The following is a 14,099-nucleotide window of genomic DNA, read 5'->3' as shown; positions in this document are numbered from 1 at the left end:
CATACGCGCAGAATGACAAGTTTCAAATTAGAGCCCATAGAAATTAATCCATATTCATTACATATTACTTCAATATCGAGATGGCATGACGTTTTCATAGATCTGATTTTGTATAATTATTATTATTTTAAAATTTCACTAAGTAAATAAATTAGAGTACGATTTAAATTCAGTGACAATCTTTGGATTCAAAATGTGAATAACTTTCTTTATGATTTTTGTGTACTTTTTAAAAATTGTCTTTTAGAGTATTATAATATTTCCATTTCATATTATTTTTCGAAATTGCTGAATGGGTATCTAGTATGGTATTATCAGTATATAAGCGGAAGAATTGTTTGTACTTTCTTCCAGCTGTCTGTCAACGTTTGGCACCATTTGCGGATTTATGGGCCACGACTAAACTAATAACCCCTTCCTTTTCTAAGATCTTGGCCTTTATTTTTAATTCATTTATCTATTTATTCATTCATTTATATATACGTATATATATATAAATATATATAAATATACCTTTCAGCGTCATTAGACGGACATATGTAGTGACAAAAATGAGTCATTAAGTAGACATGGTCATTAGCAAGACATTTTCATGTCCTGTTAACAATTGAACAATATAATTACTACCCTCTACGTATGTGTGTAGGCATAGGAAACTTATAGGATAGGTTCATTCATTAGTCATTAGTTTAATTAATTATATTGTTTTGAATTTGGGTAATATACCAGTTTGTATGATGTCCTGTCAGTGTACCATTTGGGATTATATATAGATTTCCCGTTAATAAAACATGTAAAGTTATGTATATATATATATATATATATATATATTCATTCATTTATTCATTTATTTATTTATCTTTTATTGCTTGTCAGAAAAAGTTAGAGGAATATGGTGCCCACTCTTTAAAAAAATGAAACCCTGGATCCGCCCCCGGTTGCTCATGGAGCCTTGCTTAACTAAATAGTGTAAATACTAATCAGGCTGTAAATATTATGTCATATCATCTGCATGTTTTGTTAAAATGTATCTCATGAAATCTAATGCAGTACACAGAAGTCTGATACATTCACTTTGATTCTAATGTTTTAAATCGTTTCATATTTACCATTTTGATAGACAAAAATCCATCATGTTTATTAGCATCGATGATTGTTATTGACCATTGTTTGATAAAATTGTCATTATCGCTCAATTATAGCTGTTATCATTTTTTACTTTTGATGAGATAAAAGAATGAATGTACTGAATAAAAAATAAAGGTTCCAATCGTATCCCTCAAACTGTACTAAATTGTTTTTCAATAGGTGAATATTTACACAGCAAAGGTATAACATTGTAAGAGGCACATACATACTTAATACCTTAGTCACATCACCAGACCAACTCCAAACCGATGCCAGACCGTCAGATTCTTGGCCATATGATGTAATGTCATTGTTTGATTGATCTGTTGTCGGTCTCATCGGTGTGTTTGGGGTCAGAGCCATCTATACACAGGGTTTGACCAACTTGGTTTCACTGGGTCATAACATGGCGTATATTCTTATGTTGTGTGCTTGCCCTATGCCCAACAAAGCAGTAGTCGCCATATTATGTCCAACTCGAACCGGGTTGGCCAAACCAGGCGCAGATCCCCAGGCCTTGCCCCCCCCCCCCAAAAAAAAAAAATATATATATTTACAATTGTGAGCAGAAATTTACCTTCTTTTTGGGGGGCTCAAGGGGGTCATCCCCTCTCCACTAAGCGAAATATCGGCCGGCACGATTTTCAAATTTCCAACAACCCCCCCCCCCCCCCCCCACCAAGCGAAATATCGGCCGGCGCGATTTTCAAATTTCCGGGGACATGAAAAGAAAAAGTAGTGCTCACAGCATTTGACCTTCTTCTCTTTTTTGCTCAAGGGGGTCACCCCCTCCCCACTAAGCGAAATATCGGCCGGCGCGATTTTTTTAAATTTCCGGGGACAAGAAAAAAGAAGAACTAGTGCTCACTACAATCCCCCCCCCCCCCACCCAACTGAGCGAAATATCGGCCGGCATGATGTTCAAATTTCAGCACCCTAAATTTCAGATTGATTTCAAATTTGGGCCCCCCCCCCTAGAAATCCTCGATCCACGCCCCCCCCCCCCCCCCCAACTGAGCGAAATATCAGCCAGGGGGCGAGCGGGCCTTGCCCCTCCCCCCCCCCCCACACACACCAAAAAAAATGTAAAAAATTTTGTGAACAGAAATTTTTCTTCTTTTTTTTTGCTTAAGTTTTTTTTTCAAATTTCCTCCCCACCAAGCAAAATTTCGGCCGGCGCGATTTTCAAATTTCCGGGGACAAAAAATAAAAAGAAGAATTAGTACTCACTGCAATACCCCCCCACCCCCCCCCCCCCCCCCCCCCCGCTGAGCGAAATATCGGCCGGCACGATTTTCAATTTCAGCACACTAAATTTCAGATTGATTTCAAATTTGGCCCCCCCCCCCCAAGAAATCCTGGATCCACGCCTGGGCCAAACTCTGTGTATGGCTCTTACGTCCATCGCCGAACGAAACATTATTTTAAAAGCCACCTATACTTATGACAAAAGAGTCTGGAAAAAGGAGAAAGATTGAGAAGAGAGAGATGTCACTCTAATGAATTTCGAAGAAATTTCTGCTGTAAATGTCAAAAAATGTTGGAAAAACATAATAATGTGAACTTTTCTGACCAAAATTTTTGTTGAAGATAGAATATGAGAAGTAAGGCATTTTAGCAATACGGCTTGAGAAACGAGTCAATAGAAAGACTACACTCTGTATGACCCGCATATTAATGTTCAAAATTCCAATTAAAAATGTAGAGGTGTCTTGGTCTAGTACACCAGATCGACTCAGGTTTCACTAAAGGTAACAAAAGGTAAAATAGCGATCGGTTTTGAATCGGTGTGTATAGTCGGTTTGGTGGAGTAACTGAGGTAAAATGAAATGAAATGCGGATACAACAATGTGGTCTTTCTGTCTCAATTAAACATAACACAGGGTTAACCTTTTAAGGAATAGTAATATGAATTATTGTTTGCCGGACATTGCCATAATTATAAACATTATAATTCACATGTCTGTCTTTTTTCCTCATGTATGTGATTTCTCTAGAATAGGTATGAGAGTATATCCAAAGATGTGGTATGACGATGACGACGACGACGAAGAACTATTTTTACATGACGAGGGCCTAATAATCAGGCTAGGTGATTTGCGGGATAGACTCGTCAGGCAGGGCTTTATCGAACGCGACGGCAAAGACGAACCAGTTGAAAAACAAGCACAGCAAAAAGAGGTAATCAATTGAGTAATAATCTTTAAACAACAACAACTTCTACAAAAGTCTACCACTTTTACTATTACTACACTACTACTACTACTACTACTACTAAAACTACTACTACTAGTAGTACGTACTACTACGTGTACTACTACTACTACTTCTACATGTACTACTAATACAATGACTACTACTACTCCCATGTGCGTACGCAGGTGGGGGGTGTTGGGTAGAGTACCTACATGTAGGTACTCTAGTGTTGGGGGGTTGAACACCCCTCAATGTTTCTGTCCCCCCCCCCGAAAAAAACATGACAAAAACGAAGTATGGAGGGAAATGAGAGGGCCAAAATAAGAAAAGAAAGATTTCACTCAAAGCTCGCTCGCTACGCTCGCATTTTAAGTTATTATGATATTGTTTCTTAAATTAGATCTTTTAAGTTTTTCTTGATTTGGATTTGTTTTCCCTTTTTAAATGATGTAATTTTTCGCATTGCGACTTCACATATCTTAACATTTTTGCTCGCTCACTAACGAATAAATATTCAGACCATCACACCCAACTTCAAAGTAAAATGCTTAAGCAATATCTTGGACCATGTAAAGATAGACAAAAACGATAAAATCATCCCTGAAAATCTAATTACAACGTAGGGGTATAATATGATGGCCTACCAAGGTCTACAAATTCTGTATTTTTGCTTTGAGGCTTCTCTTTGAGGTGCCCCTTTTTCCAGAAAGTGCCCTTTTGTTGGTCCCCCCCCCCACACTTTGAAACTTTAAAAGGTAATTGTTAAATCTAGAAGAACGAAACATATACTCCCTATTTAATATATGTCCCAATTTCCATTTGGTATTTTTTAATTCATGATAAATTGCTCTGAGAAAAATGTCATGAAATATGCAATAAAATAAGGCTGATATTGCACCAGAGTGAATCAAGAATCCAAATGCTCCAAAGACCCTTAAACGGGCCCTGGACCCGACCGAAAGGAACTTCGCGCATCGCGCCTGTGATTTGCACTTCGCGCACATTCAGATTTTCAGGGTGAGTGCTTCAACCCCCCCCCCTCCACTTAAAAAAAAGCTTCCCACGCCTATGATCTTCAATGTAGGTTCCTCACATTTTATCTGACATGTGGGAATTGAGTATCATTGTAATGTGCTTATATACCATATAAATATAAGATTTCTATGTATTTCTCTATACTGTATAGGCCTACTGTAAAATGTGGAGCGAAAAACAAGAAACGTGAAAACTTAAAATGCAGGAAAACCCCAGGTTTTTTAAAGCTAGGATATCGAAATTCACGATGTTGGATGGAATAACCCCCTCCAACAACCCTTCCTGTTTGGTTGCTTTGCTACCTCGCGGGGTCACATTAATGATGCCATCCAATTTAAAAACACCCTCCTTGAAAAAATCCTGTGTACGCCAAAGTTTAAAAAATCTTCAAAACTAAGACCCCATATTCCTTTTCCTGTGGAATAACATGAGAATCGAGCGTAGTCTTTCCTCCAGACACGGTTATTCAAAAGTAAAAAAAAAAAAAAAAAAAAAAAAAAAAAAAAAAAAAAAAAAAAAACTTTTAAACTAAGACCCCTCCATCCTCCAAATTAAGACCCGGTAATCATTTCAGACTTGTTCTTGTTTATATAGCTGCTTGAGTGTTTCAGAAGTAGGGAAAACTGTAATATAAATGAGTTTTGTTTGTATTTGCCTTTTGAATAAATTTCGTTCTCATGAATTCACACCGTGTACCGCGTACCAATTGGCAGTCTTCAGTATAAGTAATTGATACGTTCATCACATGAAGAAAGGTAATTCATTCACGCACTCATGAAAATATAACATCGCAATCCAACGTTTCAATGTCACTTATAGCGTACATATATATATATTATGTTACATATCGTGAACATATTTCATAATCACATGCATAAAACAATCAGCGTCAATATTTAAATACATTTAAGGTCACTCATTTGATTACTTCTTTTTTCTACGAACATTGAATTCCAGGATATTTGTGGGCATTAGAATATTTACATGATTAAAAAATCGTCGACGGTCAACGAACCATCGAATCGGTCCCTCCTCTGTGTGTTACCATTTTGACTGATTCGTCAGTTCGTGTGACCGCCGACCAATCATTTATTTGTGACGTGTTGTATCCACATATGTAATAATGTAATTTATTTTTAAATGGAAAAAAAGAGGAATAAGATGGTGGTCTTAGTTTCGAAGATTTGTTTAAATTTCTATTTCTTTTGAAAGAACCGGGTCTGGAGGAAAGACTACGCTCTATACCCATGTTATTCCACAGGAATAAGATGGTGAGGTCTTAGTTTGAAGATTTTTCATTTTTTTTAAATAAACGAGTCTGAAGTAAAGACTACGCTCTAATCCCATGCTTTATTACCGGGTCTTAATTTGGAAGATGGAGGGGTCTTAGTTTAAAAGGTTTTTTCTTTGTTTTGTTTTGTTTTGTTTTGATTTTTTGGTTTTTTAAACTTTTGAATAACCGGGTCTGGAGGAAAGACTACGCTCAATACTCATGTTCTTCCACAGAAATAAAATGATGGGGTCTGATTTTTGAAGATTTTTAAAAAGTTTTGAAATAACCGGGTCTGGAAGAAAAACTACGCTCTAACCCCATGCTTTATTACCGGGTCTTAGTTTGGAAGATGGTGGGGTCTTAACAGTTTTTTTTTTTTTTTTTTTACTTTTGAATAACCGTGTCTGGAGGAAAGACTACGCTCGATTCTCATGTTATTCCACAGGAAAAGGATTATGGGGTCTTAGATTTGAAGATTTTTTAATTTTTTGAAATAACCGGGTCTGGAGTAAAGACTGCGCGCTATACCCATGCTTTATTACAGGGTTTTAGTTTTGAACAAATTCGACAAAATATCACTTCAAATTTATTACATTTGTGGGTAAAGTCATTGTTACATTTGTGGGTGATTCGAAATTATTACATTTGTGGGTAAAGTGGTTATTACATTTGTGGGTGAAATTATTACATTTGTGGGTAAAGTGTTATTACATTTGTGGGTGTTATTACATTTGTGGGTAAAGTGTTATTACATTTGTGGGCGTTATTACATTTGTGGGTGTAACACCCCCATTTGTGGTTGATTCAAAATTATTACATTTGTGGGTAAAGTGGTTATTACATTTGTGGGTGAAATTATTACATTTGTGGGTAAAGTGTTATTACATTTGTGGGTGTTATTACATTTGTGGGTGTTATAACATTTGTGGGTAAATTGTTATTACATTTGTGGGCGTTATTACATTTGTGGGTGTAACAGGGGGGGGACATTCCAGGGGCAGTGACGTAATGAGCAAAAACGTTTGGAAGTGCGGGGGGTCAGAAGAAAAATCTGCATCACCACCACTCTTACACGTTACATGCAGGCCCCGCGGAACGTTTTTCAAAGTGGAGTATTAACGATCAGGTAGAGCGTAAATTGGCGTGGGGTCCAGGGCCTGAGCCTCAGCAGGGGGGTCAAGGGGCTGAGCCCCCGGAAACTCAGGGTTTTTAGGCATTAAATTACGGTCAGATAAGCATATTTAGATACCTTATTTGTGACACTGGCAGGTCACTAATTGGCGGAGAGTCTAGGGCGCAGAGCCCCCGGAAGCTCAGGGGTTTTAGGTATTTAATTACGGTCAGATGAGCATCCACGGGCCCGCCTTAGGGCCCTTCGTGGGGTCCAAGGGGCAGAGCCCCCGGAAGCTCAGGGGTTTTAGGTATTTAATTACGGTCAGATATACATCCACGGGACCGCCTTAGGGCCCTTGGTGGGGTCCAAGGGGCAGAGCCCCCGGAAGCTCTGGGGTTTTAGGCATTTAATTACGGTCAGATGAGCATATTTTGATACCTCATTTGTTACATTGGCAGGTCACTTATTTTTTTCTCTCTCTCTTTCTTTCCTCCTTTTTCTCTGTAACATACCTTTTCAAAAAGTTATGGGGGCTCGAGCCCCAGAGCCCAGCCGTTTTGCAGGCCCTTGGTGGGGTCCAGGGGGCAGAGCCCCCGGAAGCTCTGGGGTTTTAGGTATTTAATTACGGTCATATATACATCCACGGGACCGCCTTAGGGCCCTTGATGGGGTCCAGGGGGCAGAGCCCCCATAAGCTCTGGGGTTTTAGGCATTTAATTACGGTCAGATGAGCATATTTTGATACCTCATTTGTTACATTGGCAGGTCACTTATTTTTCTCTCTCTCTTTCTTTCTTTTTCTCTGTAACATACCTTTTCAAAAAGTTATGGGGGCTCGAGTCCCCGAGCCCAGCCGTTTTACAGACCATGACAATAAAAGCGTTCTAAATCAGCATATTTTTCGCCTGACTGTAAATTTGGGAATTTCTAATTTTTCAACGAACGCATACAAAGCTATGGCTTATAAAAAAAAGAGAAAAAAATACTGGAAAATCATGTCATTTCAGCTACATTTGTAAATCACTGGTATCGAATTGATATCGTAGGCTGTCGGTCTCGTGAAGTGTATCTCATCCCCCATGGGAGCAATACGGAAATGTTTATGTGAACTTGTTTCACTTTACTGATTGGCTTTTGTCATTGATTATCTCCTTTCCCAACCCTGAACAATTTGTAATCATGCATATCAAAATAATTCCTTTCATACATACTTCTCCCACAATTGCACGTCTCACAGGAAGCACGCCGTTTAAAACAAGCTGGTTTACCACACCTAGACGTACCTACCATCGAGCCTGAATTTGGACGCTTTTTCAACGATCCTACCTACAGCGACACTACTTTACTGGTTGGAACTCACTCTTTTCATGCCCATCGTCTTATTCTTTCGTCGTGGAGCAGCGTCTTGAAGGATATCCTCAAGACCTCAGAGGAAGACTTGGTTGCAGGTAGTCATGCCGAAGATCCAGGAATGCGGACGTACCGACTCGATCAGGATCCTGATTGCTCCGAGGTCTTTGGTACGTTTCTGAAGTTCCTGTATACCGAGGAGATAACATTCACAGAGGACAACATCATGCCACTTCTGCAGATGAGCAACAAGTACGAGATCGACGAGCTGAATAAGCTTTGTGACAGCTACATCGGACACCTGAAAATGGATGCATCTTCGGCCATCTCGGTACTCATCCAGGCTATGAAGTACAAAATGGCACACACCATACAGTCGTGCATCAGTGTTCTGCGCTCTAACTTCGAGCTCCTGCATGCAGATCAGTTGCAGGTTCTTGATTCGTCGTTGATCATTGCCTTACTGGATTGCAATGACCAAAGTCTCGTCGTCAAAGACGAGTTCACACTGCTCCAGAAGTTGATCCCATGGTTAACTAACTGCACAGACAATGAGACCTTCAAGACCGTAGTAGGGTACATCCGGTTCCCTTTCATGTCAGCTCTGCAGCTGAAGGCAGTCATGTCGTCTGTCATCATGAGACGATTAGAGGAAGTCATTCCAACCTTTCTATTAGACGCCCTTAAGCAGCATTCACTCTACCGCGAGGGATTTGCCGACGAAATCCTCCAACCTGTACTACTTCCTCGGCTTTATCTGAATCCGCCAGTTGCACTGTTCGGCCTGTCTAAATTCGAGACAATAGGACAGATGTGCGACGAAGAAGGGTTCATGGAGTTCAAAGTAGTAGAATCAACGTGTAGTCTTCTTCAGAACGTCCTAGTGAACAGTAGAAAAGAATGCACCCCAAAGTATTACGAAATCGATAACTCCAGGGAATGGTGTATCGACGTAAAACGGATTCACCGAACCTTTGAACAGGAAGACGAAAGTTATGTACATGTATTGTGTGGACTAAATATCGGCATTCTACGAAAGATCAAGCATAACTGTCGTCAGCTCTACGCAATGACGGGTGCGCGGGTTCAGAGAGCTGAAGAATCGTACCGGGGTGACCAGATTGTCGAAGTGGCAGTACAGGTCAAGTACGAAGATGGGTCTGATTATCTATTTGCTTCAAGGCGTCCTCTCTTGTCGAAATATCAAGACCAGGAACGTGATGGGGAAACGGATGATGTGCCTCTTTTCACTTTCGAAACACCCTGCACCATTCGGTCACTGACAGCGAAAGTCAAAGTGAGAGTGTCCGTTGTCATCCATCGAAGCCCAGAAAGTCAGTCTAAAGACAAGTAAATGTGTGAATACACTGAGGGTAGATTGATGAGACCATTGGCGTAACTACAGGGGGCACGTACCCCCAATCATAATTGTAAAAATGAGAGAGAGAGAGAGAGAGAGACAGACAGACAGAGAGACAGAGAGAGATGGGGGAGAGAAAAGAAGCGAAATGAAAAGAGGCGGGGATAGGACGAGAAATATAGATAACATGACCTTACCCTATTCTACATCCTCTCCCTATAATTAAAGCCTTGTTAATTCGTATTTTTCATTCATGGACTTTCACATCGGTGCTCCCTTCCCCATTATACCATTGTCCCTGTACCACCTCCCCCTCCCCCTCCCCTCCCCCTCCACCTCTACCCCCCTTGCCTTTCGGCTTGACCAACGCTTCGCTACTGGATGAGATATCGACCATCGACTCATTCGACTGTATAATCATGCAATAATTGCATTTAATCCTAAACTCAGAGGAACTGACTACGACAGTCAAGGAAGTAACCGCTCATTGGTATCGTCTGATTATAGGGGTGGTCTAACATTTTTAATTCTAATCTCGAATTTGATTCTTGTTGTGCTTTTCGTCAAAATCTTCATCTCACAAGCCTTTGCTATGAAGTATAATTATTTTGGTATACTCCCATGCTCATATTTACCTTGCTTTGTTTCAATTCCGTAATCTCAATCATTTTGTGTCATTATATTCATGTATTGGAAAAAGTTCCAATTTTGCATTTTGTTTTGTAAATAATACAGATAGTAGAAGTCGCAGACCAGAAAAGATGCCCTCGAATGGAGGCTATACAGTATGGTCAAATAGTCGGACTGTATCCTATAATGGGGTCAAATCAACAGGTACCAGCTGCGGGAGGGAATTTTTTTTCTAGATGAAAACTGATACCATGATCATTGACAAATTTGGCAGAGGGTTTTTTTTTTTTACGCAAGGGGGAGTTCAAATTCGTCCAGAGAAACTGCGTTTTCAAGAATTTGTACGATTTCATGTCTGTGTATAATAGTAATAATAATAATAATAATAATAGCTAGTTCTTATATAGCGCTTTTCAGGACCGAAGGCCCTCTCAAAGCGCTTTACGGATATATATATTATTACCCCGGTCATCGGATTCAGGCTTACCCGCACACGATGTATGCACATTCTCCACTCCCTGGGGAGCATTCCAGCCAGTCGTCATTTTTACAAGCGCACACTTGCTAATCTAAGCACATTAGCTTTCGCATCCTAACAGGTCAGTAACAACGCCTTTAAAAATAGAAATGAGTGCGGATTCTAAAATGTTAAAGTTATGATCCTTTTGTCGCTTATTACAGCTTGCCCAAAGGTCAGGCATAATACAATTTCAGAATCTACAAAACGATAAGCATAGATAGGACAATCTTTTTTGTTGTATTCGCATTGAGAAACAAACGAGTTGTAAGACCCTATAGGACCCTGATCTTTCTTTTTCTGTGAAGGGCCGCGTTTAAACTATATTTTTATTCTTTCTTTCAGACACAAAGCACCAACAATATGGAATACTTTGCCAAATAACATAACATCTATAATGAATTACATAGATTAAAAAAAAAACATTGTAAAGCAGCATCTAATCACATGGGATTTTGTGTAGAAATTGTCCACTTTATGTATATTTGTGTGTATTTGTAGGGCTTGTATGTTTTTGTTTGCTTCTGTTGTTATACGAGTTTTCTTTGGGGCAAAATAAGTTGATGTAATTTCAAATCTTTATTATGTTCATCACATGTTGTTCAATTAATTTTTGGGAGCTATCTCGACAAACTCATTATTTGGGTTTTTATAAGTTCCCTTTGTTCCATTTTTGTTTAATATTTTAATGTACTTATGTACACTCTAGTGGAAAGATTTTGCATGTTATTTACAATACTATTTGCAAATGTATGTGTTCTTGTATCGTGATTTTTATGGAAATGAATAAACTAAATTTAATTGAAGAAACAATTCTGCAAGAAGCACTGCCCGTAGATTTCTGTATAATGATCACAGCATGATTGATGAATGTAGTCTTTACTGACACATGCAGGCGCTACTTAACAAAACTGGACAATATTTGTTGTTGTATTTGCATTGAGATGTGAACGAGAGGTAAGATCCTTTAGGACCCTGACCCTTCTTTTTGTGAAGGACCGTGTTTAAATTATAACTTTTCCTAAGTCTGACATTGAGCAAATCGATGCATATACCACAAGCGTTTCTTGATTATAAAAATCAATGCAAAGATAGTTTTCTTCACGATTGGTGTTTTGTGCAACAACAACTTTGCATTTATATTCCCTGTATGTATATATTCTCTTGATTTGTTGGTTAACCTAAATAAGGAAATAGATTTAAAACTTGAATTATAAATACATTAGTCAAGATTAAGAAGTAAAAGGAATAAAACTTTTGCCAAAAATAATTTGAAGTATTTTATATTCAACAAAGAATATTTCTTTGTGGTTGTTGGTGTTCTGTTTAATGTAATTTATATCTAAGCAATGTCAAAATCATAGTAATAGAAAGTAATGTAATGAACAAATCGATTGTGTATCACATTGCAAACCATTTTTGTTTGTGTTCATTCGTTTTTTAACCTTGCTTACCGAAACTGTATTTGCCAACCTCCTGTACATTACACTTGTTATATATGCAATTATTTAAACAGATCTGCTAATTGTGTTAACAAGCAAAATAATTTAAAAAAAATACAATTTTAAACATAAAGTGAATGCTCTTGTAATCCTTATTGTTATCTCATCTTGAATACATCGATTTAAAAGGAAATGACAAACAATAATATACATAATGTCCAGTCACACGTGTGAACTGTTCATAATATTTGGCTATTTCAGTTCAGATCATTTAGAGGGTTTCACTGCCATTGGTCTGCAACCAATTCGTCTTCTTCCCAATTGGTCTATTCCCATACGGTCTACACCTCGCCCTTCTACTATCCACGTGGTCTAACATTTCGTCTACTTATCATTTGGTCTAATTACCATTTTGGCTAACAGTCATCCATCTAAATGGTCTCATAATCATGTTACCATAAATAACAATGATCATTACATTATTATTAGACTTATGGATAGTAGACGAATGGGCATCAGACAAACTAGGAATCAGATAACAATAGACCAAACGCGTCGAAGATTAACTGGAGATTAGACCAATTGGCTATTAGCCTACAGGGGCATTAGACCAAATGATATAAAGAAGAAATGATTATTAGACCATGTGGATAGTAGACGGGCTGGGTGAAGACTAAATGGGAATAGACTAATTGGGTAGTAAACCTGGTTGTAGACCAAATGGCAATTCACCATTTACAGTATACAGCTCCAAAGATTTAATAACCTAACTATGAATAACAAAGAGTATTATATTCAAGAATACAAGTGTACAGTAGGCTTGCGGGTGCACCATGACAGTTCAGTGGCTGATCCAGAGGGGGGGGGGGGGGCAAAAGAAGGACAATAGAGAAGGGGGGAAAAGAAGGGGAAAAAAGGAGAAAAACAGAAGGGGAAAAAAAAGAAGGAAAAAAAGAAGGAAAAAACAGAAGAAGGAAATAGATAGGGGAAAGACATCAAAGGTATCAAAATATGCTCATCTGACAGTAATTGATTGCCTAAAACCCCTTGACTTCCGGTGGCTTTGCCTCCTGGACCCCACCTACGGCCCTAAGGCGGACGGCTGGATGCTAATCGGACGGTAATGCCTAAAACCACTGAGCTTCTGCGGTCTCGGCCCCCTGGACCTCACGCCAATAAGTGTCCTGCCAGTGTCACAAATAAGGTATCAAAATATGTTCATCTGACCGTAATTAAATGCCTAAAAGTTTTCAGGGATCAACCCCCTCGACCCACCAGGGGCCCTAAGGCAGGCCTCTGCATGCTTGTCTCTGACCGTTATAAAATTCTTAAAACCTTTGAGCTTCGGCTCCGCCCCCTGGACCCCACGCCGATTACCCGCCAGTGTCAGAATAAGGTATAATTATGCTTATCTGATGTAATTAAATGCCTAAAGCCCTGAGCTTCTGGGGCTCTGCCCCCCCCCCCCCGAACCCAACCAATGGACCTAAGGCGGGCCCCTGGATGATCATCTGACCGTAATCTCTTGCCTACCACTCCTGAGCCTCCGGGGGCTCCGCCCCTCGGACCCCACGCCAATTCGTGACCTGCCAGTGTCACAAAAAGGGTATAAAATGATGCTTATCTGACGATAGATTCATGTATAAACCCCTGAGCTTCTGAGGGCTCCGCCCCCTGGACCCAACACCAATTTTTGTCCTGCCAGTGTCACAAAATAATAAGGTATCAAAATATGCTCATCTGACAGTAATTTATTGCCCAAAGCCCTGGAGCTTTCGGGGCCTCCGCCCCCTTGACCCCACGCCAATTCGTGACCTGCCAGTGTCTGCTCATCTGACGATAATTTAATATATAAAACCCCTGAGCTTCTAGGGACTCCGCCCCCTGGACCCAACACCAATTTGTGTCCTGCCAGTATCATAAAGAAGGTATAAAAATATGCTCATCTGACCGTTATTTATTGCCCAAAACCCCTGAGCTACCGGGGGCTCCGCCCCCTGGACATCACGCCAATACGTGACCTGCCAGTGTCATAAATAAGGTATAAAACTTGA

At 39.5% G+C, this 14,099-nt stretch overlaps 1 protein-coding gene across 1 annotated transcript; it reads left to right on the top strand.

The window, feature by feature from the left end:
* The first annotated feature begins 3,144 nt into the window (after positions 1-3,144).
* On the top strand, positions 3,145-9,820 carry LOC115926373. The gene is made up of 2 exons (XM_030991035.1): positions 3,145-3,309; positions 7,984-9,820. Exons 1-2 carry the CDS (start codon positions 3,151-3,153, stop codon positions 9,448-9,450), a joined length of 1,626 nt encoding a protein of 541 aa, XP_030846895.1. The 5' UTR covers positions 3,145-3,150; the 3' UTR covers positions 9,451-9,820.
* The last annotated feature ends 4,279 nt before the right edge of the window (positions 9,821-14,099 follow it).

Source organism: Strongylocentrotus purpuratus, unplaced genomic scaffold (genome assembly GCF_000002235.5).
Source record: "Strongylocentrotus purpuratus isolate Spur 01 unplaced genomic scaffold, Spur_5.0 spur5_scaffold_2, whole genome shotgun sequence".
In the NCBI taxonomy this organism is placed as follows: Eukaryota; Metazoa; Echinodermata; class Echinoidea; order Camarodonta; family Strongylocentrotidae; genus Strongylocentrotus; species Strongylocentrotus purpuratus.
Note: the sequence above shows the minus strand (reverse complement) of the source record. Positions and strands in the feature narration are given on the sequence as shown.